The sequence below is a fragment of the Coregonus lavaretus genome (genome assembly GCF_964263955.1).
Source record: "Coregonus lavaretus genome assembly, chromosome: 32".
Classification (NCBI taxonomy): domain Eukaryota; kingdom Metazoa; phylum Chordata; class Actinopteri; order Salmoniformes; family Salmonidae; genus Coregonus; species Coregonus lavaretus.
Genome location: NC_140019.1, coordinates 2,176,470 through 2,202,468, shown reverse-complemented (window position 1 = coordinate 2,202,468; position 25,999 = coordinate 2,176,470). Strand labels below are relative to the sequence as shown.

The window sequence follows — 25,999 nt, the reverse complement described above, 5'->3', positions numbered from 1 at the left end:
GGGCTATATGCTCGGCTCGGGTAGACGAGTACACTAGAATGTCATCAATGTACACGACCACCCCTTGCCCCTGCATATCCCGGAAAATGTCATCTACGAAGGATTGGAAGACTGATGGAGCATTCATCAACCCATATGGCATGACGAGATACTCGAAATGACCTGACGTGGTACTAAACACTGTTTTCCATTTGTCGCCCTCCCTAATGCGCACCAAGTTATACGCGCTCCTGAGATCCAGTTTTGTGAAAAACCGCGCTCCATGCAATGACTCCGTCATGGTCGCAATCAGAGGGAGTGGATAACTGTATTTCACAGTAATCTGATTGAGACCACGGTAATCGATGCACAGGCGCAACCCTCCATCTTTTTTCTTCACAAAAAAGAAGCTTGAGGAGGCGGGAGAAGTGGAGGGCCGTATGTATCCCTGTCTCAAAGACTCGTCTATGTAAGTTTCCATAGCTTTTCTCTCCTCTTGAGACAAAGGATACACGTGGCTCCGTGGGAGCGCTGCTCCTGCCTGGAGATCAATCGCACAATCCCCCTGTCTATGAGGAGGCAACTGCGTCGCCCTAGCTTTACTAAACACGAGAGCTAAATCCCCATATTCAGGCGGAATGTGCAGTGCGGGCACTTGGTTTGGACTTTCCACCGAAGTCGCCCCTACGGAAACACCCAGACATCGCCCCTCACACTGAGCAGACCACCCATCGAGAGCCCTCTGTTGCCACGAAATAGCAGGGTTATGGGTGCTTAACCAGGGAATTCCCAGCACCACCGGGTACGCAGGAGAGTCGATCAGATACAACTGTATAGTCTCCTCATGACCCCCCTGCGCACACATCCTAAGTGGCGCTGTGACTTCCCTAATCAACCCCGACCCCAACGGGCGGCTATCTAAAGCATGAACGGGAAAAGGCTTGTCAACAGGTAGGAGAGGGATCCCTAAATCTAAACAAAACTTCCGATCAACAAAATTCCCAGCTGCGCCTGAATCTACTAGCGCCTTATGCTGGGAATGAGGTGCAACCTGTGGAAAACAAACAGGTATACAAAAGTGCGCAACAGAGAGCTCTGGGTAAGTGGGGCGTCTACTCACCTGGGAAGCCTCCCCAGTGCGTGGCCTGTTGTTTCCTCCCTCGGGGAACCCTCCCCAGCACCTGGCCGCAGTGTGCCCTCCACGACCGCACTTGGTGCAGGGGACAGGCCCCCTCGGGCTCCTCCTCCTCCTTCCTCTAGCGCAAGCACCCCCGAGCTCCATAGGGCTCGGCTCGGAGGTGCCGGAGGGTGGAATGGACGGACCCCACTCGGGACGTCCGCGGGTGGCCAGCAGGGTGTCCAGACAGATGGACATATCGACCAACTGGTCGAAGGTGAAATTGGTGTCCCTGCAGGCCAACTCACGTTGATCGTCCTCCCGTAGGCTACATCGAAAATGGTCGATGAGGGCCCGTTCATTCCACCCTGCGTCTGCCGCTAGAGTCCGGAACTCCAGCGCGAACGCCTGTGCGCTCCTCCTCCCCTGTCTCAGGTGGACTAGACGCTCCCCCGCCGCTTTGCCCTCAGGTGGATGATCGAACACGGCCTTGAAGCGACGGGAGAACTCGGCGTAGGAGATGGTGGTGGCGTCCATCCTCCTCCACTCGGCGTTGGCCCATTCCAACGCCTTGCCCGTGAGACAGGAGATGAGGGCGGAAACGCTCTCGTGTCCCGAGGGCACCGGGTGTACAGTGGCCAGGTAGAGCTCCACCTGCAGGAGGAACCCCTGACACCCGGCAGCTGTTCCGTCATACGCCCTCGGGAGCGAGAGCCGAATCCCACTGGGTTCCGGACCTGGGACTGGTGGACCGGCCAATGGGGGTGGCAGGGTAGGTGGAGGTGTGGGTACCCCTCTGGACTCCCATCGGTGCAGGGTGTTGATGACGTCCTGTAGAGCGGTCCCCAGTTGTCGTATCTGGTCATCCTGGCCGCGGACATGCTCCTCCAGCGACTCAGGCGTGACGGTTGCTCCTGCTGATTCCATTCAATATGGTGTGTGATTCTGTCAGGGGTGCTTAAGGTGGGTGTGGTACAGGAATCAAGCGCAGGACGCAGAAGCTAAGTCCAAAAGACTTTATTGAGTTATTCACGTAGTACACGAGAACAATAAGCCCGGAGGCGAAACAAAGGCGCACACAGGCGTCAAACAAAGGCGCACTAACATGTGCGAAAACCTCTCCAAACACGGAGGGAAGAATACGTAGCTCAGAACACCAAACAGAGGAGCAATCACACACAACACCATACACACACAACGAGAACTAAATAGGACACTAATGAGGACTAACTAGACACAGGTGTACAACATCCAGACAAAACCAAACGAACATGAAACATAGATCGGTGGCAGCTAGTACTCCGGGGACGACGACCGCCGAAACCTGCCCGAACAAGGAGGAGGAGCAGCCTCGGCCGAAACCGTGACACCTACTGTGAAGCATGGGGGTGGAAACATCATGCTTTGGGGCAGTTTTTCTGCAAAGGGACCAGGACGACTGATCCGTGTAAAGGAAAGAATGAATGGGGCCATGTATCGTGAGATTTTGAGTGAAAACCTCCTTCCATCAGCAAGGGCATTGAAGATGAAACGTGGCTGGGTCTTTCAGCATGACAATGATCCCAAACACACCGCCCGGGCAACGAAGGAGTGGCTTCGTAAGAAGCATTTCAAGGTCCTGGAGTGGCCTAGCCAGTCTCCAGATCTCAACCCCATAGAAAATCTTTGGAGGGAGTTGAAAGTCCGTGTTGCCCAGCGACAGCCCCAAAACATCACTGCTCCAGAGGAGATCTGCATGGAGGAATGGGCAAAAATACCAGCAACAGTGTGTGAAAACCTTGTGAAGACTTACAGAAAACGTTTGACCTGTGTCATTGCCAACAAAGGGTATATAAAAAAGTCTTGAGAAACTTTTGTTATTGACCAAATACTTATTTTCCACCATAATTTGCAAATAAATTCATTAAAAATTCCTACAATGTGATTTTCTGGATTATTTTTTCTCATTTTGTCTGTCATAGTTGACGTGTACCTATGATGAAAATTACAGGCCTCTCTCATCTTTTTAAGTGGGAGAACTTGCACAATTGGTGGCTGACTAAATACTTTTTTTCCCCACTGTACACTAAGTTGACTGTGCCTTTAAACAGCTTGGAAAATGATGTCATGGCTTTAGAAGCTTCTGATAGGCTAATTGACATCATTTGAGTCAACTGGAGGTGTACCTGTGGATGTATTTCAAGGCCTACCTTCAAACTCAGTGCCTCTTTGCTTGACATCATGGGAAAACAAAAGAAATCAGCCAAGACCTCAGAAAAAGATTGTAGACCTCCACAAGTCTGGTTCATCCTTGGGAGCAATTTCCAAACGTCTGATGGTACCACGTTCATCTGTACAAACAATAGTACGCAAGTATAAACACCGTGGGACCACGCAGCCGTCATACCGCTCAGGAAGGAGACGCGTTCTGTCTCCTAGAGATGAACGTACTTTGGTGCGAAAAGTGGAAATCAATCCCAGAACAACAGCAAAGGACCTTGTGAAGATGCTGGAGGAAACAGGTAGAAAAGTATCTATATCCATAGTACAACGAGTCCTATATCGGCATAACCTGAAAGACCGCTCAGCAAGGAAGAAGCCACTGCTCCAAAACCGCCATAAAAAAGCCTGACTACGTTTGCAACTGCACATGGGGACAAAGATTGTACTTTTTGGAGAAATGTCCTCTGGTCTGATGAAACAAAAATATAACTGTTTGGCCATAATGACCATCCTTATGTTTGGAGGAGAAAGGGGATTGCTAGCAAGCCGAAGAACACCATCCCAACCGTGAAGCACAGGGGTGGCAGCATCATGCTGTGGGGGTGCTTTGCTGCAGGAGGGGATGGTGCACTTCATAAAATAGATGGCATCATGAGGAAGGAAAATGATGTGGATATATTGAAGCAACATCTCAAAACATGAGTCAGGAAGTTAATGCTTGGTCGCAAATGAGTCTTCCAAATGGACAATGACCCCAAGCATACTTCCAAAGTTGTGGCAAAATGGCTTAAGGACAACAAAGTCAAGGTATTGGACTGGCCATCACAAAGCCCTGACCTCAATCCTATAGAAAATATGTGGGCAGAACTGAAAAAGCGTGTGCGAGCAAGGAGGCCTACAAACCTGACTCCGTTACACCAGATCTGTCAGGAGGAATGGGCCAAAATTCACCCAACTTCTTGTGGGAAGCTTGTGGAAGGCTACCCGAAACGTTTGACCAAAGTTAAACAATTTAAAGGCAATGCTACCAAATACTAATTGAGTGTATGTAAACTTCTGACACAATGGGAATGTGATGAAATAAATAAAAGCTGAAATAAATCATTCTCTCTACTATTATTCTGACAATTCACATTCTTAAAATAAAGTGGTGATCCTAACTGACCTAAGACAGATGATTTTTACTAGGATTAAATGTCAGGAATTGTGAAAAACTGAGTTTATATGTATTTGGCTAAGGTGTATGTAAACTTCCGACTTCAACTGTACATATTACCCTGCACAGGTAATTCTTCCAATTCCCACTATTTCACAGCATTATCATCATACTGCTACAGATAACCATATTGCCAGGGGTATTGTCAGTAATAGTCTTGTGACAATGAAGTTCAATTCCACTGTTAGCTCTGTTACTGTTAGCCCAATTGGGAAGCCCACTTTGGTAAGCTCGTCCAGTGCTATTATTTCAAATACCATAAATATGGAAACCCCGGCTGTTTTTAAATTGCGTAGAGGGCTTGGACTGTTACAACTACTTGTCCAGTGGTTTTTGCTAATGATCTCAGTGATCACTGTCTTATTGCATGTATTAAAGATTACCAAAACAATTTAATCCATTTACGGCTGTAACGTAACAAAATGTGTAAAAGGTCAAGGGGTCTGAATATTTTCTGAATGCGCTGTATGCATGTATGTATGTATGTATTATTGTATGTATGTGTATGCATGTATGTATGTATGTATATATATACAGTAAGTGGATTGCGTCACAATCTGTAAAATGTTAATGTAAATAATTATTATATTGTATCTCTATGGCCTTACAAATGTTTATATTTGGATTGTTGAGTATAGCTTAACCATGCATTAGATCGTAGGTTGGTAGTTAGTGTAGTTAGGTATTGTATTTATTATAGGTTAGTATTGTTGTTGTTGTAGGTTTCCGTAGGTTATTGTAGGTTAGTATCGAAGCACGAGGCTAGCTAGCTAGCTAGCGGGTAGCTACTGGTAACGATTAGCTGTCCCACTGTTAAATGTGCTTCTAGCCAACGTTTAATTTTTGCTGCGTTCTGCGTTATGTAAGGAACTAGACACGGACATGAATCATCTGTTTAGTGTGCTAACACACTCTTGGCAGTTTGTTGTAACCAAGTATTGGTGCTAATTGTGTGTTAATGGATGCTAGCTTGCTAGTCAGCTACGGCGTCATAGCTAGGTATCGTGGGTAGCTACTGTGTCTTGGCAGTGTCTTCCGCCGTGCCGGCTGTAGCACGAAGCGAGCTAATTAGCCGTTTTTTCGAACAGAGTCAGAGTCAACACAGTAGCCATTGTGTGCCGGGTGTAGCACGAAGCTAGCTAGCTAGCCGTTCTTAAAACAAAGCCAACACAGTGGCCATTGCTAGCTACCCAGCACGACCTAGCTACCCAGCACGACCAGCGAACGGTACGGTAGCAGCTAATTACAATATACTTGTCCTAGCTAGCCAATGTTGAATCATTGCTGCGTCATGAAAGGAACTTGACACAGACACGAATGATCTGTTTAGTGTGTTATCACACTATTGGTGGTTTGCTGTGACCAAGTGTTTGTGCTTGGCTGTGTGTTACTGGATGCTGGCATGCTGGTTAGCTAGTTAACACACTATTGGTGGTTTGTTGTGAGTATTTGTGCTTAACTGTGTGTTAAACTGTGTGTTATTGGATGCTAGCATGCTAGTCAGCCATGGTGTCATAGTTGGCTAGCTGAATAAAGTGGGTTTGAGTTTATTCCTTTAAACATTGAACAACTGTTCAGTGAAACAATTTTAGTTTCTGAGGTAGAAGTTTTTGGTGAGGGAGGCCCCCCTCTCTCCTCTCCCAGATGCTTAGCTCATTTCATTCCGATCTCCTCTGCATTTTTGTAGCCATTTGCTACAGCCTGTCAACTATGCCTCTGCCTATCCCTGTTCTCTCGTCTCTGCACAGGCTACACAAACAACGCACAACATCGCGCGGCTGCTGCCTCTCCAACCTGGTGGTCCCTGCTCGCACCCCTCACCTGGAGTTCCAGGTCGCAGGCAGCCTCTGGAACTGCCGTTCTGCTGCCAACAAAGCTGACTTCATCCCAGCCTATGCCAACCTCCAGTCCCTCGACTTCCTGGCGCTGACGGAAACATGGATCACCACTGAAAACACGGCTACTCCTACTGCTCTCTCCTCGTCTGACCATGTGTTCTCGCATACCCCGAGAGCATCTGGTCAGAGGGGTGGTGGTACAGGAATCCTCATCTCTCCCAAGTGGACATTCTCAATTTTTCCCCTAACCCATCTGTCTATCTCCTCATTTGAATTCCATGCTGTCACAGTCACTAACCCATTTAAGCTTAATATCCTTGTCATCTATCGCCCTCCAGGTTCCCTTGGAGAGTTCATCAACGAGCTTGACGCCTTGATAAGTTCCTTTCCTGAGGATGGCTCACCCCTCACAGTTTTGGGGGATTTCAACCTCCCTATGTCCACGTTTGACTCATTTCTCTCTGCCTCCTTCTTTCCACTCCTCTCCTCTTTTGACCTCACCCTCTCACCGTCCCCCCCTACTCACAAGGCAGGCAATACGCTTGACCTCATCTTCACTAGATGCTGCTCCTCTACTAATCTCACTGCAACTCCCCTCCAAGTCTCCGACCACTACTTTGTTTCCTTTTCTCTCTCGCTCTCCTCCCACACTACTCACTCTGCCCCTACACAGATGGTAATGCGCCGCCGCAACCTTCGCTCTCTCTCTCCCACTACTCTCTCCTCTTCCATCCTATCATCTCTTCCCTCTGCTCAATCCTTCTCCCTCCAATCTCCTGATTCTGCCTCCTCAACCCTCCTCTCCTCCCTTTCTGCATCCTTTGACTCTCTGTGTCCCCTATCCTCCCGGCCGGCTCGGTCCTCCCCCCCAGCTCCGTGGCTTGATGACTCACTGCGAGCTCACAGAACAGAGCTCCGGGCAGCGGAGCGGAAATGGAAGAAAACTAAACTCCCTACCGACCTGGCATCTTTTCACTCCCTCCTCTCTACATTTTCTTCATCTGTTTCTGCTGCTAAGGCCACCTTCTACCACTCTAAATTCCAAGCATCTGCCTCTAACCCTAGGAAGCTCTTTGCCACATTTTCCTCCCTCCTGAATCCTCCTCCCCCCCCCCCCACCTCCTCTCTCTCTGTGGATGACTTCGTCAACCACTTTGAAAAGAAGGTTGACGACATCCGATCCTCGTTTGTTAAGTCTAATAACACTGCTGGTCCTGCTCACACTGCCCTACCCTATGCTTTGACTTCTTTCTCCCCTCTCTCTCCAGATAAAATCCTGCGACTTGTGACTGCAGGCCGCCCAACAACCTGCCCGCTTGACCCCATCCCCTCCTCCCTTCTCCAGACCATCTCCGGTGACCTTCTCCCCTACCTCACCTCGCTGATCAACTCATCCTTGACCGCTGGCCATGTCCCTTCCGTCTTCAAGAGAGCGAGAGTTGCTCCCCTCCTCAAAAAACCAACACTCGACCCCACTGATGTCAACAACTACAGACCAGTATCCCTTCTTTCTTTTCTTTCCAAAACTATTGAGCGTGCCGTCTTTAGCCAACTCTCTTGCTATCTCTCTCAGAATGACCTTCTTGATCCAAACCAATCAGGTTTCAGGACTGGTCATTCAACTGAGACTGCTCTTCTCTGTGTCACGGAGACTCTCCGCACTGCTAAAGCTAACTCTCTCTCCTCTGCTCTTGTCCTTCTAGACCTGTCTGCTGCCTTTGATACTGTGAACCATCAGATCCTCCTCTCCACCCTCTCCGAGATGGGCATCTCCGGCGCGGCTCACTCCTGGATTGCGTCCTACCTGACCGGTCGCTCCTACCAAGTGGCGTGGCGGGAAGCTGTCTCCGCACCACGTGCTCTCACCACTGGTGTCCCCCAGGGATCGGTTCTGGGCCCTCTCCTTTTCTCCCTATACACCAAGTCACTTGGCTCTGTCATATCCTCACATGGTCTCTCCTATCATTGCTACGCTGACGATACACAACTAATCTTCTCCTTTCCCCCTTCTGATAACCAGGTGGCGAATCGCATCTCTGCATGTCTGGCAGACATATCAGTATGGATGACGGATCACCACCTCAAGCTGAACCCTGGCAAGACGGAGCTGCTCTTCCTCCCGGGGAAGGACTGCCCGTTCCATGATCTCGCCATCACGGTTGACAACTCCGCTGTGTCCTCCTCCCAGAGTGCGAAGAGCCTAGGCGTGACCCTGGACAACACCCTGTCGTTCTCCGCCAACATCAAGGCGGTGACCCGCTCCTGCAGGTTCATGCTCTACAACATTCGGAGAGTGCGACCCTGCCTTACACAGGAAGCGGCGCAGGTCCTGGTCCAGGCACTTGTCATCTCCCATCTGGACTACTGCAACTCGCTGTTGGCTGGGCTCCCTGCCTGTGCCATTAAACCCCTACAACTCATCCAGAATGCCGCAGCCCGTCTGGTGTTCAACCTTCCCAAGTTCTCTCACGTCACCCCCCTCCTCCGCACACTCCACTGGCTTCCAGTTGAAGCTCGCATCCGCTACAAGACCATGGTGCTTGCCTATGGAGCAGTGAGGGGAACGGCACCTTTGTACCTTCAGGCTCTGATCAGTCCCTACACCCAAACGAGGACATTGCGTTCATCCACCTCTGGCCTGCTGGCTCCCCTTCCTCTGCGGAAGCATAGTTCCCGCTCAGCCCAGTCAAAACTGTTCGCTGCTCTGGCACCCCAATGGTGGAACAAGCTCCCTCACGACGCCAGGACAGCGGAGTCACTCACCACCTTCCGGAGACATTTGAAACCCCACCTCTTTAAGGAATACCTGGGATAGGATAAAGTATTCCTTCTAACCCCCCCCCCCCCCCCCCCCCCCCCCAAATTGTAAAGTGGTTATCCCACTGGCTATAGGGTGAACGCACCAATTTGTGAGTCGCTCTGGCTAAGAGCGTCTGCTAAATGACGTTAATGTGCCCTTGAGCAAGGCACTTAACCCTAATTGCTCCTGTAAGTCGCTCTGGTTAAGAGCGTCTGCTAAATGACTAAAATGTAAAAATGTACCAGTCAAAAGTTTGAACACACCTACTCATTCAAGGGTTTTTCTTTATTTTTACTATGTTCTACATTGTAGAATAATAATGAAGACATAACTATGAAATAACACATTGGAATCATGTAGTAACCAAAAAGTGTTAAACAAATCAAACTATTCATATTTGAGATTCTGCTTTGCACACTCTTGGCATTCTCTCAACCAGCTTCATGAGGTAGTCACCTGGTATACATTTCAATTAACAGGTGTGCCTTGTTAAAAGTTAATTTGTGGAATTTATTTCCTTCTTAATGCGTTTCAGCCAATCAGTTGTGTTGTGACAAGGTAGGGGTGGTATACAGAAGATAGCCCTATTTGGTAAATGACCAAGTCCATATTATGGCAAGAACAGCTCAAATAAGCAAAGAGAAATGACAGTCCATCATTACTTTAAGACATGAAGGTCAGTCAATCGGGAATATTTCAAGAACTTTGAAAGTTTCTTCAAGTGCAGTCGCAAAAACCATCAAGCGTTATGATGAAACTGGCTCTCATGAGGACCGTCACAGGAAAGGAAGACCCAGAGTTACCTCTGCTGCAGAGGATAAGTTCATTAGAGTTACCTGCACCTCAGACTGCAGACCAAGTAAATGCTTCACAGAGTTCAAGTAACAGACACATCTCAACATCAACTGTTCAGAGGAGACTGCGTGAATCAGGCCTTCATGGTCGAATTGCTGCAAAGAAACCACTGCTAAAGGACACCACTAAGAAGAAGAGACTTGTTTGGGCCATCAAACATGAGCAATGGACATTAGATCGGTGGAAATCTGTCCTTTGGTTTGATGAGTCCAAATTTGAGATTTTTGGTTACAACGGCTGTGTCTTTGTGAGACGCAGAGTAGGTGAATGGATGTTCTCTGCATGTGTGGTTCCCACCGTGAAGCATGGAGGAGGAGGTGTGATGGTGCGTTGCTGGTGACACTGTCTGGGATTATTTTTAGAATTCAAGGCACACTTAACCAGCATGGCTACCACAGCATTCTGCAGCGATACGCCATCCCATCTGGTTTGCGCTTATTGGGACTATCGCTTTTTTTTCAACAGGACAATGACTCAAAACACACCTCCAGGCAGTGTAAGGGCTATTTGACCAAGGAGAGTGATGGAGTGCTGCATCAGATGACCTGGCCTCCACAATCACCCGACCTCAACCCAATTGAGGTGGTTTTGGATGAGTTGGACCGCAGAGTGAAGGAAAAGGAGCCACCAAGTGAAATAAAACAATTAAAATAATAATAAAAATAAAAATAATACAGTGGCTTGCGAAAGTATTCACCCCCCTTGGCATTTGTCCTATTTTGTTGCCTTACAACCTGGAATTAAAATGGTTTTTTGGGGGGTTTGTATAAATTGATTTACACAACATGCCTACCACTTTGAAGATGCTAAATATATTTTTGGGTGAAACAAACAAGAAATAAGACAAAAAAACAGAAAACATGAGCGTGCATAACTATTCACCCCCTCCAAAGTTAATACTTTGTAGAGCCACCTTTTGCAGCAATTACAGCTGCAAGTCTCTTGGGGTATGTCTCTATAAGCTTGGCACATCTAGCCACTGTGATTTCTGCCCATTCTTCAAGGCAAAACTGCTCCAGCTCCTTCAAGTTGGATGGGTTCCGCTGGTGTACAGCAAACTTTAAGTCATATCACAGATTCTCAATTGGATTGAGGTCTGGGATTTTCCTAGGCCATTCCAAGACATTTAAATGTTTCCCCTTAAACCACTCGAGTGTTGCTTCAGCAGTATGGTTAGGGTCATTGTCCTGCTGGAAGGTGAATCTCCGTCCCAGTCTCAAATCCTTGGAAGACTAAAACAGGTTTCCCTCAAGAATTTCCCTGTATTTAGTGCCATCCATCATTCCTTCAATTCTGACCAGTTTCCCAGTCCCTGCCGATGAAAAACATCCCCACAGCATGATGCTGCCACCACCATGCTTAACTGTGGGGATGGTGTTCTCGGGGTGATGAGAGGTGTTGGGTTTGCGACAGACATTGCATTTTCCTTGATGTCCAAAAAGCTCAATTTTAGTCTAATCTAAAGTCCCTTCTTCCATATGTTTGGGGAGTCTCCCACATGCCTTTTGGCTTATTTTTTTCTTAAAAGCAATGGCTTTTTTTCTGGCCACTCTTCCGTAAAGCCCAGCTCTGTGGAGTGTACGACTTAAAGTGGTCCTATGGACAGATACTCCAATCTCCGCTGTGGAGCTTTGCAGCTCCTTCAGGGTTATCTTTGGTCTCTTTGTTGCCTCTCTGATTAATACCCTCCTTGCCTGGTCCGTGAGTTTTGGTGGGCGGCCCTCTCTTGGCAGGTTTGTTGTGGTGCCATATTCTTTCAATGTTTTAATAATGGATTTAATGGTGCTCCATGGGATGTTCAAAGGATATTTTTTTATAACCCAACCCTGATCTGTACTTCTCCACAACTTTGTCCCTGACCTGTTTGGAGAGCTCCTTCGTCTTCATGGTGCCGCTTGCTTGGTGGTGCCCCTTGCTTAGTGGTGTTGCAGACTCTAGGGCCTTTCACAGAACAGGTGTATATATTCTGAGATCATGTGACAGATCATGTGACACTTAGATTGCACACAGGTGGACTTTATTTAACTAATTATGTGACTTCTGAAGGTAATTGGTTGCACCAGATCTTATTTAGGGGCTTCATAGCAAAGGGGGTGAATACATATGCACGCACCACTTTTCCGTTATTTATTTTGTAGAGTTTTTTGAAACAAGTTATTTTTTTCATTTCACTTCACCAATTTTGACTATTTTGTGTATGTCCATTACATGAAATCCAAATAAAAATCCATTGAAATTACAGGTTGTAATGCAACAAAATAGGAAAAGCGCCAAGGGGGATGAATACTTTTGCAAGGCAGTGTATGTGGGAACTCCTTCAAGTCTGTTGGAAAAGCATTTCAAGAAGCTGGTTGAGAGAATGCCAAGAATGCGCAAAGCTGTCATCAAGGCAAAGGTGGATACTTTGAAGAATATAAAATATAAAATATTTTTTGATTAGTTTAACACTTTTTTTGGTTACTACATGATTCCGTATGTGTTATTTCATAATTTTGATGTCTTCCCTTTATTCTACAATGTAGAAAATAGTAAAAATAAAGAAAAACCCTGGAATGCGTAGGTGTCCAAACTTTTGACTGGTACTGTTTATAGAGGAATATGGTGCCATTTGAGACGCAGACCAGGAAATAGGAGCCTGATAGCCACAGACGGCTGGCTGCTAGGGCTCTCATTCCTGCGCCAGGCATTAGCTAATATATCGCTGACCAAATGCTCACACCAATACACCCCTGGAAATCATCACATAGCTGAAGATAACTGAGAAAATGCCTCTTAAACAGCTTGAAGCCTGTGGAAGTCAGCAGACTCTTACAACATTATTTAAAGACCCAGTGCAGTCCAAATAAAAGGTATCCTGTGTTTTATATCATATTGTACAACAGCTGATGAAACCAACACTGTAAAAGTGTGAAAGAAATGTATCAGTGTTATTTCCTGATAGTTGCTGGTTGAAAATACATTCTAGCATTAGAGTGTACAAGATGCCACCAAAATAGAGCTGTTCGGCAAAAAAAATCTTAACACCCCCCTCGCCCAGGGGAGCCTGGCTGGCTACTTTTTCGATTTGGCTGGCTACTCCATGTGCTTGTGGAAAACACTAATAAATATGTTCATACTTTGTGACAGTACAATATTGGCACTATTTTATGTAACTGACAACAGAGAATTTTCTCCTAAACGTCCACTGAGTGGAATTTCCGCTTTAAGCACAAAGTGATTTAGTCAATCTGTGACCAAGAGAAAGTGGTATTCTTTAAATTCGATGAAATGATGTAGTATTTTTAATGTTGAGAGCTCTAAATATCACAGCGAGTTGAAACCACAATAGCTGGACTCGCTAGACTGTCCCAGTTCATATGCCGTCTCCCAGGCTGGGCTCGCTTGCTCTGTCTGGATAGGCCAGAAAATGTGACATGTCAGTCCCTATGCAGATGTGTGGGCTGAAACCTGACTCTTCAAGTCAGCTCCGCTGAGAGAATGGAAACGGAGAGCGGACTGATGTTTTTTTTGGGGCATTATAAGGCACAGGACCCTACGGCGTTCACAGAGCGCTTTGAACACCAAAATGTCAGTCGGAACCGGTCCAGAACCGCTCAAAGTCCCGCATATGGGTAACTTGACTTAACAGGCCTACTTTTTCATCCCTCATCACCCCAATTACTATGACACACCCCTCATTGTGGTCATTAGTTGCACTAATTGCAGTGTTTTCTATATAACTTGGTTCAAGCATTCATGATATTAACAAGAAGAAGGCACTGCGATGCCGAAACGCTGGTGGTTTACCCAATGCATTTCTGGGAGCTTATACATATAGTGTGTGACTCTCTTTATTATTATACATTTTTATAGCCTACATTCAGTTTCTGACACATATAAAGAGAGTGTCTGCCTGACACATGACAAACAAACATACCATACTTTATTGGCCCTGGTCAAAAGTAGTGCATTGTATAGGGAATTTAGTGCCATTTGGGACGTAACCCAGATTATCATGTTTTATTAAGTGGAGAGGCCCAAGTCCATTGCTCTTTTTCTTCTGAATTGTTCCATAGAGCTTTGTCAGTTCCCTCATACTTCTGTCTCACCAATAAAACCTATTTCCCATCTTCATTTACAGGAGAAGGGTCAAACTCTCTCTCCATCTCTTTCTCTCTCCCTCCCTTCTCTTCTGCTCAGTAACCGGTAAAAATAGAGCTTCATAAATCATGCATCTTCTCTCAAAGCAGTGTGTGTGTGAGAGAGAGGGAGAGAGAAAGAGAGGGATGGAGGGAAAGGAGAGATGAAATATAAACAAAAGAGGGGAAGCAGATGACATCAAACTGCGAGAGAAGGACAGAGCGGCAATGTTGTCACTGGTGAATGGGTTGGGACCCCAGGCTCTGGGCTGCCCTCTTATTTTCCTCTTCCCTTCACTGACTCCTTCGCTCTCTGTGAATGTCATACTGAACAGTCCACTGCTGTCCTGCTTTGGACTGCCTCATCCCTATCAAACTCAGTGACCCATGAAGAGGTGGATACACATACACAAACGTGTACACACACACGCGCACGCACACAAACATGTGTGCGTGTGCACACACACACACACACACACTCATACACACACAGAAGGACAAATAATCACAGGAGGAGGGAAAGGAGAGAACGCTGGACAGTGAAAGTCAAAGTCACATGACATTGTTGTTGTCTAATTTCAGATTTGACAGGATGGATTAGCCATCAGAGAAATGGTTGCCTGTGTGTGTCCCCTCAATGACAACACAGAGGAGGGATCTGTCCTGGAGAACACTACTCAGCTGAGATGCACACATACAGTACACACACACACCCATCTACACAAAAAATGTGCTCACGCACACACACACACACACACACACACACACACACACACACACACTACAAAATCCATTTTGAATGTGCATTTAATAAGGATCTTCCTGGGGTCCAGCAAAATTAAGGCAGTTAAATCCAATGGGACTAGAATGAGTCACATTGCAGTGTGCACACATATCAGGTCACTTTCTTTCATGGACCTTAACCCGAAAACCTAACCTTAACCCTAAATTTAACCCTAGCTCATAACCCTAACCCTAAACCTCATTCTAACCCTAACACTCATTCTAACCATAGCATTTGACCCCAGTTGGTCACATTTTTGTTCATTTACTATTATTGTGGGGACTTCTGGTCCCCACAAGTATAGTTAAACACGTCCACACACACACACACACACACACACACTGGGAGAGCAGAGAAAGTGAGGTCAACCCCTGTTTTAATAAGTGATGGGGTCTGATAGAAGAACCCTGGTCGCTCACCACTGGTAGCCTAGGTGTGAGAGTGAAAAGTTCAGCACAATCCCACAAATACCAGAGACAGAAAAACAGCAACCTCTCCAGAAAAGACCTCCATATTTCATGAGCACTTCTCCCCCACTTCAGATGTACACACGGAAACCAATTCAACTGATTTATCGCAGTTTAAACCCCACATAGAGGGTCACCGCTACCGCTGAGCAGGAGGGGAGGATTTGCTTTATAGCATGGTTCTTCCTGACTGCCCACTAGAAAAGTACATGGCTTTTTATAAATTGTTAAAGTTCATTATTACGATATATCTCACTTTGATGTGTATGCAGGCACGTGCACAGATTGGGCTCGACCTGTGCAGAGCACGTCCCTTTGCCCTTCCAGTCTTCAAAGTGCCCTTTTGGGTAGTGGTATAATTTCCCCCAAAATGATTTTGTTGTATAATTTTTTTTGTCATTGTTGTTCGGAACCCACTGCCCGCAGGTTGGTTGCGCCTGTTGATCTGCCCTGTACGGAGCTCGTCAGTTGATATGGCTGATATGGTGTGTGTGTGCGTGCGTGTGTGTGCACGTGTTACTCACCAGTGCGTGTAGGCGGGGGCGTGCATTGACAGCGTGTCTGAGGGCCAGTCTGACCAGCACATGAAACCTCATCATCACGGCCTCCACGTCCTGCTCCCCCCTCATGGCCCCCGCCAACTTCCCTAGCCCTTCCACGTACCCCTTCCAGTGTGGCTGTACCTCCGCAGCGCCACCCAGGCACCCCGCCATCACAGCCTGGCAAAACCCTTTACATGCCGGGGCCCCCAGCAGGCCCTGGCAGTGTGGGCAGTACCACAGCCTCAGCAGGGCACGCCCACAGTCCCTCCCCGGGCGCAGGTGGTCTGTGGTGTTGACGACCTCAATGCCCAGGTTCAGCGCCTGCAGGAAGACACGCGTGGCCAGGAGGGAGCGTGACAAACGAGTCATCATGAGTTTAGGGTAAGGGCCAAACACTATGGAGTCCTTCCACGCCCTCCGCAGGCACTCCTCAGACATGGGTGCGGTGCCACCCCCCAGCAGGCGTCGGTAGGCCAGAGGGAAGAGGCGGGTGAAGAATGCCTGGACCATGTGATCCACGCTGGAGTCCGAGCCCAGGATGTATAGAGACACGTCCAGAAAGAGATGGCCCACCGCCCCCTGGGCCCCACCCCCCAGCCCTGGGAAGTCCTCCTTCAGCATCAGCAGGGTGGAGTTATGGCCGTGACGCAACACCAACTCAAAGGCCTCTGGGAGGGAGGGGGATAAGAGAGAGGGAGGGAGGGGGAGAGGGAAAGAATGTTAGAAAAAAAAGTGCTGTTTTAAAACTAGAAATGAGATGACTCACTCATTTCTAGTAAACAGATCAATAAAAAAAAGCATTCGCAATCATTTTCAAATACAATCTCTTTCACAAACACATTCAGAGGAAACTTTCCACAAACACACACACTCAAACAAACACTCAAACACACACTCTCAAATGCACACCTTCGTGTTATCATCTGCCTGAGACGGAGGCTTGTACACTAAACAATGCAAAGCTTCCACATCAAATGAGAACCACAATTTTGGGTTTTGACTTTTCTGACACTACAAAAGAGCACGTTTCAACAGTCGTTGCCACTTCAAAAACATCTCATTAATCCTGATTTGAGCTGCCAAACCTAGATTTTAACATTTAACATTTAACATTTAAGTCATTTAGCAGACACTCTTATCCAGAGCGATCCAGTGGCCTGTATTGTCTTGGAGATATCTGGAAGAGAAAGGCACAAAGCAGGCAAGAGGGAGGGAGGGGCGTGGTCGACGAGAGGCAGGGAAATAATCACAGGCGTTTCAAGGCACTAAGTGTTGTCTTATCAACACTGTGGCAAAGAGGCACACTCTTCATCTTTCACCCCCCGCACCCCCCGCCCGCCCCCCCCAGCCCAGAAGAAGAAGGCAGGGGGAAAAAAAGAGACCGGGGAGAGATTTTAGGGTTCTATTACTGCACTAGGCAGGGGAGCTGGCTGGGAGTTACTGTCAGCATCCCAAATGGTACCCTATTCCCATTACTTTTGACAAGAGCCCTTGACCCATAGGGTTCTGGTCAAAAGTAGCGCACTATATAGGGAATACAGTAGGGTGCCATTTGTGACGCAACCACTGAGCTGGAGTACACAACTAAAAAAAATAAAGGGAACACTAAAATAACACATCCTAGATCTGAATGAATGAAATAATCTTATTAAATACTTTTTTCTTTACATAGTTGAATGTGCTGACAACAAAATCACACAAAAATTATCAATGGAAATCAAATTTATCAACCCATGGAGGTCTGGATTTGGAGTCACACTCAAAATTAAAGTGGAAAACCACACTACAGGCTGATCCAACTTTAAAACAAGTCAAAAGGAGGCTCAGTAGTGTGTGTGGCCTCCACGTGCCTGTATGACCTCCCTACAACGCCTGGGCATGCTCCTGATGAGGTGGCGGATGGTCTCCTGAGGGATCTCCTCCCAGACCTGGACTAAAGCATCCGCCAACTCCTGGACAGTCTGTGGTGCAACGTGGCGTTGGTGGATGGAGCGAGACATGATGTCCCAGATGTGCTCAATTGGATTCAGGTCTGGGGAACGGGCGGTCCATAGCATCAATGCCTTCCTCTTGCAGGAACTGCTGACACACTCCAGCCACATGAGGTCTAGCATTGTCTTGCATTAGGAGGAACCCAGGGCCAACCGCACCAGCATATGGTCTCACAAGGGGTCTGAGGATCTCATCTCGGTACCTAATGGCAGTCAGGCTACCTCTGGCGAGCACATGGAGGGCTGTGCGGCCCCCCAAAGAAATGCCACCCCACACCATGACTGACCCACCGCCAAACCGGTCATGTTGGAGGATGTTGCAGGCAGCAGAACGTTCTCCACGGCGTCTCCAGACTCTGTCACGTCTGTCACATGTGCTCAGTGTGAACCTGCTTTCATCTGTGAAGAGCACAGGGCGCCAGTGGCGAATTTGCCAATCTTGGTGTTCGCTGGCAAATGCCAAACGTCCTGCACGGTGTTGGGCTGTAAGCACAACCCCCACCTGTGGACGTCGGGCCCTCATACCACCCTCATGGAGTCTGTTTCTGACCGTTTGAGCAGACACATGCACATTTGTGGCCTGCTGGAGGTCATTTTGCAGGGCTCTGGCAGTGCTCCTCCTGCTCCTCCTTGCACAAAGGCGGAGGTAGCGGTCTTGCTGCTGGGTTGTTGCCCTCCTACGGCCTCCTCCACGTCTCCTGATGTTCTGGCCTGTCTCCTGGTAGCGCCTCCATGCTCTGGATACTACGCTGACAGACACAGCAAACCTTCTTGCCACAGCTCGCATTGATGTGCCATCCTGGATGAGCTGCACTACCTGAGCCACTTGTGTGGGTTGTAGACTCCGTCTCATGCTACCACTAGAGTGAAAGCACCGCCAGCATTCAAAAGTGACCAAAACATCAGCCAGCAAGCATAGGAACTGAGAACTGGTCTGTGGTCACCACCTGCAGAACCACTCCTTTATTGTGGGTGTCTTGCTAATTGCCTATAATTTCCACCTGTTGTCTATTCCATTTGCACAACAGCATGTGAAATGTATTGTCAATCAGTGTTGCTTCCTAAGTGGACAGTTTGATTTCACAGAAGTGTGATTGACTTGGAGTTATATTGTGTTGTTTAAGTGTTCCCTTTATTTTTTTGAGCAGTGTATTTGCGCCCAAGGTATTGGAGAACAGATTTTGTTATGACTAGTCAACTTGTAGCCTAGAGGTTAGAGCGTTAGGACAAGTAACCGAAAGGTTGAATCCCAAGGCCGGCAAGGTGGAAAAATCTGCTGTTCTACCCGTGAGCAAGGCAGTTAACCCCCACAACTGCTTGCTGAAGGTGTTGATTAAGGCAGCCCCTGCACCTCTCTGATTCAAAGGGGTTGGGTTAAATTCAGAAAACACACTTTGGTTGAATGCATTCAGCTGTGTAACTGACTAGGTATCTACTTTTCATTTACTGCCTGAAAACTTCTATGCACCCTAATTCACACCAGTGAACTGAGGGTGAACTTGGATATGGTTACTGTGAGTGCCTGATGATCCTGAAGAAAATGAAATGTAACTACACCAAATAGATTAAAACAATAACACATCAAATGTCAGAAATGTCTTATATATCCCTCCTGGATGAAATGGCGTACAAACAATGAATTTGAATTGAATTTGAATTGGCCACAACCCACAGGAAGCACAATAAAACATGTATTTGAATTGAAGGAGGTAGAATTTAATTCAAAGCAATTCAAACCAATTCAAGTGAGACATGAAACATAAAAGTCTCATTCATTTGACAAATATTTTATCAAAAGGATATGCCACCTATTAATGCAAAGAATATACATACCATTTCAAATATGAATTTGATTATAACTCAAAGATGACAAACAGTATTATTCTTTGTCATGAGACATTAGATTGTTCCCTTCTATACGGCAGTGTATGATCTAATGCATTTCGGGAAATGTATTTTCTTCTGATATTTAAAAACGTTAAGTGAATTATGATCTTAGAATATTTCCAGATTACTGTAATTATTTTTTTAAAAATTAGGAGTATACATGATGTAAAAATAAACATTTGTAGGGTCGTGTGTTGAATAAATAAGCCATTTGAATTTAATTGAATTCCTTTTCTTTCAAACTCAAATTAAATTCTGGTTTCTGTGTAATGTAGTCAATTCAAATTAATTTCAAATTTAATAATTTAATTCGAATTAAAGAGCAATTCACAACTTCATTCAGAATTGACCCCAACCCTGCTGACAATGTCCCTCTAGACAGCAGAGCCCACACTGTGCTACCTCTCAGTCTGCGTTCTGTTCCCTCTCCAAATGAGGGTACGCATCTGGAGGGAGGGGGTGTTTTGGTGTGCCTCATATTGGATTTTTGGGTTGGGTTGTCCCGCTGTGCCTGAGATGCACTTCCCTCTGTGATCAATGAGACAGACAGATGTGCTGAATGCCAGACAGGCTGGCAGGAGGGTGACATACACGCTACACATACACTCACACACACTGAAGCGTACAATGCTCACGTAAATACACTTTTTTTTAAACACAAAATTAGAGAATATAAAAATAATAATTAAATTAAGAGAGGAGTGAGCAGACACAGACATATTCATTCTCCCTCCTTCTTTAAGGCCAACCATGTCATTCAGATGCCATATTGCTTACAGACCCTAGTAGAGAGAGCTACATTATAATGGAATACAAGATGCTGTAAGTACTGTATGTGGGGTCACAAAGCTCAGTGTAATAACCATTGTAGAGCCATTTCCTAGACATGCTCCTCCCTGCTCTCTTCCTCTCAAGAGGCCAGGGCCTGGAGGGCTGGGTGGGATCAGGTGTCCTCTAATGGAGGGAGAGGGGGTATGTGTCAGGGACCTAAGATTGTGATCCAAATGGCACACTAGCCACCCTATTCCCTATGTAGTCCACTACTACAGTTGAAGTCGGACGTTTACATTCACCTTAGCCAAATACATTCAAACTCAGTTTTTCACATTCCTGATATTTAATCCTAGTAAAAATTCCCTGTCTTAGGGTCAGTTAGGATCACCACTTTATTTTAAGAATGTGAAATGTCAGAATAATAGTATAGAGAATGATTTATTTCAGCTTTTATTTATTTCCAGTGGGTCAGAAGTTTACATACACTAAATTAGTATTTGGTAGCATTGCCTTTAAATTGTTTAACTTGGGTCAAATGTTTCGGGTAGCCGTCCACAAGCTTCCCACAATAAGTTGGGTGAATTTTGGCCCATTCCTCCTGACAGAGCTGGTGTAACTGAGTCAGGTTTGTAGGCCTCCTTGCTCGCACACGCTTTTTCAGGGCTTTGTGATGGCCACTCCAATACCTTGACTTTGTTGTCCTTAAGCCATTTTGCCACAACTTTGGAAATATGCTTGAGGTCATTGTCCATTTGGAAGACCCATTTGTGACCAAGCTTTAACTTCCTGACTGATGTCTTGATGTTGCTTCAATATATCCACATAATCTATTTTGTGAAGTGCACCAGTCCCTTCTGCAGCAAAGCACCCCCACTGCATGATGCTGCCACCCCCGTGCCTCACGGTTGGGATGGTGATCTTCGGCTTGCAACCACACCCTTTTTCCTCCAAACATAACGATGGTCATTACGGCCAAACAGTTCTATTTTAGTTTCATCAGACCAGAGGACATTTCTCCAAAAAGTATGATCTTTGTCCCCATGTGCAGTTGCAAACCGTAGTCTGGCTTTTTTATGGAGGTTTTGGAGCAGTGGCTTCTTCCTTGCTGAGCGGCCTTTCAGGTTATGTCGATATAGGACTTATTTTACTGTGGATATAGATACTTTTGTACCTGTTTCCTCCAGCATCTTCACAAGGTCCTTTGCTGTTGTTCTGGGATTGATTTGCACTTTTGGCAGCAAAGTACGTTCATCTCTAGGAGACAGAACGCGTCTCCTTCCTGAGCGGTATGACGGCTGCGTGGTCCCATGGAGTTTATACTTGCGTACTATTGTTTGTATAGATGAACTTCAGGTGTTTGGAAATTGCTCCCAAGGATGAACCAGACTTGTGGAGGTCTACACATTTTTTTCTGAGGTCTTGGCTGATTTCTTTGGATCTTCCCATGATGTCAAGCAAAGAGGCACTGAGTTTGAAGGTAGGCCTTGAAAGACATCCACAGGTACACCTCCAATTGACTCAAACAATGTCAATTAGCCTATCAGAAGCTTCTAAAGCCATGACATCATTTTCTGGAATTTTCCAAGCTGTTTAAAGGCACAGTCAACAGTGTATGTAAACGTCTGACCCACTGGAATTGTGATACAGTGAATTATAAGTGAAATAATCTGTCTGTAAACAATTGTTGGAAAAATTACTTTCAAAGTAGATGTCCTAACCGACTTGCCAAAACTATAGTTTGTTAACAAGAAATGTGTGGAGTGGTTGAAAAACGAATTTTAATGACTCCAACCTAAGTGTATGTAAACTTCCAACTTCAACTGTATATAGGCCTATGGGCCCTGGTCAAAATAAGTGCACTATATAGGGGATGCAGACTGGGGCCATGATGCTATTCAGAGATGGTGGTGGTGGCTCTATCTAGGAAGCAGTAGTAGTAATATAATTTACAGCTGACATGGCTATGTCCCTAGCCACAGACACAAAGATGTCCCAGGCATAATAATGCCCAGTTAGGATTAGTGTTGAGGTTGAGGTTAATGACTGTGGATCATATGACCTGTGGATATTACAGTGCAAAAGAACAGATACATTAGCAGTAGCAGAACACATAGAGATGGAGAACGTTCATAGGCAGATAAACAGCACATCCTCAAGGCTAAGGCAAATCCCCCCCTCCTCTTTCCTCCTCCCTCCTTCTCTCTCCTCATCCCTCCTTTTACCTCCTCCTTCCTCGCCAGCCGTCTCTGACATTTACTCAAAGGATCTGGTTGCACACCACCTGCCTGTGGAGCAGAAATATGGATATATCTAAGCCCAAGAAGGTGTAATTGTTCTGTCATTTGGTGAGGGATACAGTAAGTGTAGTTCCCAAATTGTATCCTATTCCCATTATAGTGCACTACTTTTGCCATGGGCCCTAGTCAAAAGTAATGCATTACAAAGGGAATAGGGTGCCATTTGAGATGCAGCATAAGTCAGCAAAGTGTTGCGTTGCTAGGGGATGCTTCATCATCCTGTGGGAAACCGATCCCATTTCATTAATCAGGGATGTCAATTAAAACATAATCAAATACAGTATCAGCCATAGCCTCCATGTTAATGTGCCTGGCTGCAGAAGTATTCAGGCTGTAGCTCTAAGCCCATCCACAAGCAGTATTCATCCAATGCATCAGAACTGGAATGGCACAGAGGAGAAAACTACAAGCTTTTAATGCCACATGAGCAGATTTTAGAGTTGAACGACATGGTAAAACATACTTTATGCACTCTTTTGGTATTGAATGTCCGTTACAAAATTAAATTTTCTCCCTATGAACACACCTCACATCCCACCTGTCTCCATTCTCCTCACATCATTCAACCGCGTGACTGTGGCTGTGTCCCAAATGGCTTTACACCCCCTGCTATATTCTGGATAAAGAGTTACCTGTCTAACAGAACACAGAGGGTGTTCTTTCATGAAAGCCTCTCCAACATAATCCAGGTAGAATCAGGAATTCCCCAGGGCAGCTGTCTAGGCCCCTTACTTGTTTCAATCTTTACTAATGACATGCCACTGGCCTTGAGTAAAGCCAGTGTTTCTATGTATGTGGATGACTCAACACATCAGGTACTACAGTGAGCTGCAGTTAGTTTCAGAATGGGTGGCAAGGAATAAGTTAGTCTTAAATATTTAAAATACTAAAAGCATTGTATTTGGGACAAATCATTCACTAAACCCTAAACCTCAACTAAATCTGGTAATAAGTAATGTGGAAATTGAGCAAGTTGAGGTGAATAAACTGCTTGGAGTAACCCTGAATTGTAAACTGTCATGGTCAATAGATGTTGATACAACAGTACCTAAGATGGGTAGAAATCTGTCCATAATAAAGCGCTGCTCTGCCTTTTACAATTGGCTCAGAACAGGGCAGCACGGCTGGCCCTTAAATGTACACAGAGAGCTAACATTAATAATATGCATGTAAATATCTCATGGCTCAATGTGGAGGAGAGATTGACTTAATCACTACTTGTTTTTGTAAGAAGTGTTGACATGCTGAATGCACCGAGGTGTCTGTTTAAACTACTAGCACACAGTTTGGACACCCATGCATACCCAACAAGACATGCCACCAAAGGTCTCTTCACAATCCCAAAGTCAAGAACAGACTATGGGAGGCGCACAGTATTACATAGAGCCATGGCTACATGGAACTCTATTCCACATAAGACACACACTCTACAAACACATACACATGGATTTTGTATTGTAGATATGAAATAGTAGAGTAGTGGTCTGAAGGAACACACTTAATGTGTTGTGAAAAGTGTTATGAAATGTAATGTAATATTTTAAATTGTATATAACTGCCTTAATGTTGCTGGACCCCAGGAAGAGTAGCTGCTGCCTTGGCAGTAACTGATGGGGATCCTTAATAAATACAAATACTCCATTCCCTATATAGCGCATTACTTTTGACCAGGGCCCATAGGGTCAAAAGTAAAAGTAGTGCACTACATAGGGAATAGGGTGCCATTTGGGACAAAACCGTGTGACTGTGTGACTCATGGTCAGATAATCCTGATAATTGTGGTTTCACATTAAGGAGGAAGGTAGACAGTGACAGCTCCTTCCATTGACCCACCAACACATCAATCAGTGAAGGGCCAAACACTCATTATTTCTGGGAGAGGAGAACCATCAATATATTAGCCAGCCAATGAGACTAATCCATTTCCCTGATTGCCACGGAGAAGATTGACGACGAGGGACGGACACCTGGGATGGGGTCTGAAATCGCACATTATTCACTATGTAATGCAATACTTTTTACCACCCTATTCCCTACATAGTGCAGAACTTTTGACCACATTTTGAACACCCTGGGGCCTGGTCAAAAATAGTGCACTATATAGGGAAAGGGTGTTTTGGCCAGGGCCCATAGGGCTGTGGTCAAAAGTAGTGCACTATATAGGGAATAGGGTACCATTTAGGGTGCCATTTCGGACAAACTCCCAGTGATAGAACAGGACAGATCCAGGATCAGCCCCTGAAACATCACTAGGAATAGAGTCCCCTCCTCCACCTGCCAGCTATGGTCTGCCACTTCATACATCACACATAAATGATGTGGGTGCTACTATGCTTATGCATTAGGCATCCTATTGATTTTGGATGGGAAGCTATTCTGCTTTGGGCCGGGCAATGTAATTCAGACTCCAAAAGACTGAAATTGGATGCCTCCCAAATGGCACCCTATTCCCTATATAGTGCACTACTTTTGACCGGAGCCCTATGGGGAACCTGAGAACTAACTGTTCCACCTGAGGAACTCTTATCCCAGAGGTTGCTGTCTATTTGAACCTGGGAGCCAGAGGTTTACCGGACGCACAGGGGCCGGCAGACAGGCAGGGTAGGCTGGGGTGGGCTGATTCCTGGAACGAGACAGGGAGGACTCTGGTAAGACCCAGATAGAATCACATCAGCCAAGCCACTGGGCGGACGGACAGAGAGAGGAAAGGCGGGAAGGGAGAGATGAGACTGGTATTAGGTTACTCCATCTGTTAGACAACACCTCTTCAGCCAGACACACACAGGCGGGCCAGGATGATGAACGTGTGGGCAAACAGTTGGATGACCGCAGGGAGAGGGATGTGAGGACTGGAGCACAGCATCAACACCTCTCAACTCACACAGACCACACTGACAGAGTAGATAGAGGCCCAAATGGCACCCTAGTGCCTTTATAGTGCATAGGGCTGTGGTCAAAAGTAGTGCACTATATAGGGAATAGGGTGCCATTTGGGATGCAAACATAGTATGCCTGGCTGTCTATCTGCTCTGTCTGTTCTGCCTCTCACCGCTGTATCTCCATGTCAATTCAATTCAAAGGGCTCTACTGGCATGGGAAACATATGTTTACATTGCCAAAGCAAGTGAAATA

General features: G+C 46.2%; 1 protein-coding gene across 1 annotated transcript in view; it reads right to left on the bottom strand.

Moving 5' to 3' along the window:
- The window catches only part of LOC311107514 (glypican-3-like), a gene marked incomplete at both ends in the record, with an annotated part of 281,287 nt that overhangs the window by 128,054 nt on the left and 127,234 nt on the right, over window positions 1-25,999 (bottom strand). The window contains one exon of the mRNA XM_084150013.1: window positions 15,901-16,586. Coding sequence (XP_084006139.1) covers window positions 15,901-16,586 — 686 coding nt within the window. The remainder of the gene's footprint in view (window positions 1-15,900; window positions 16,587-25,999) is intronic.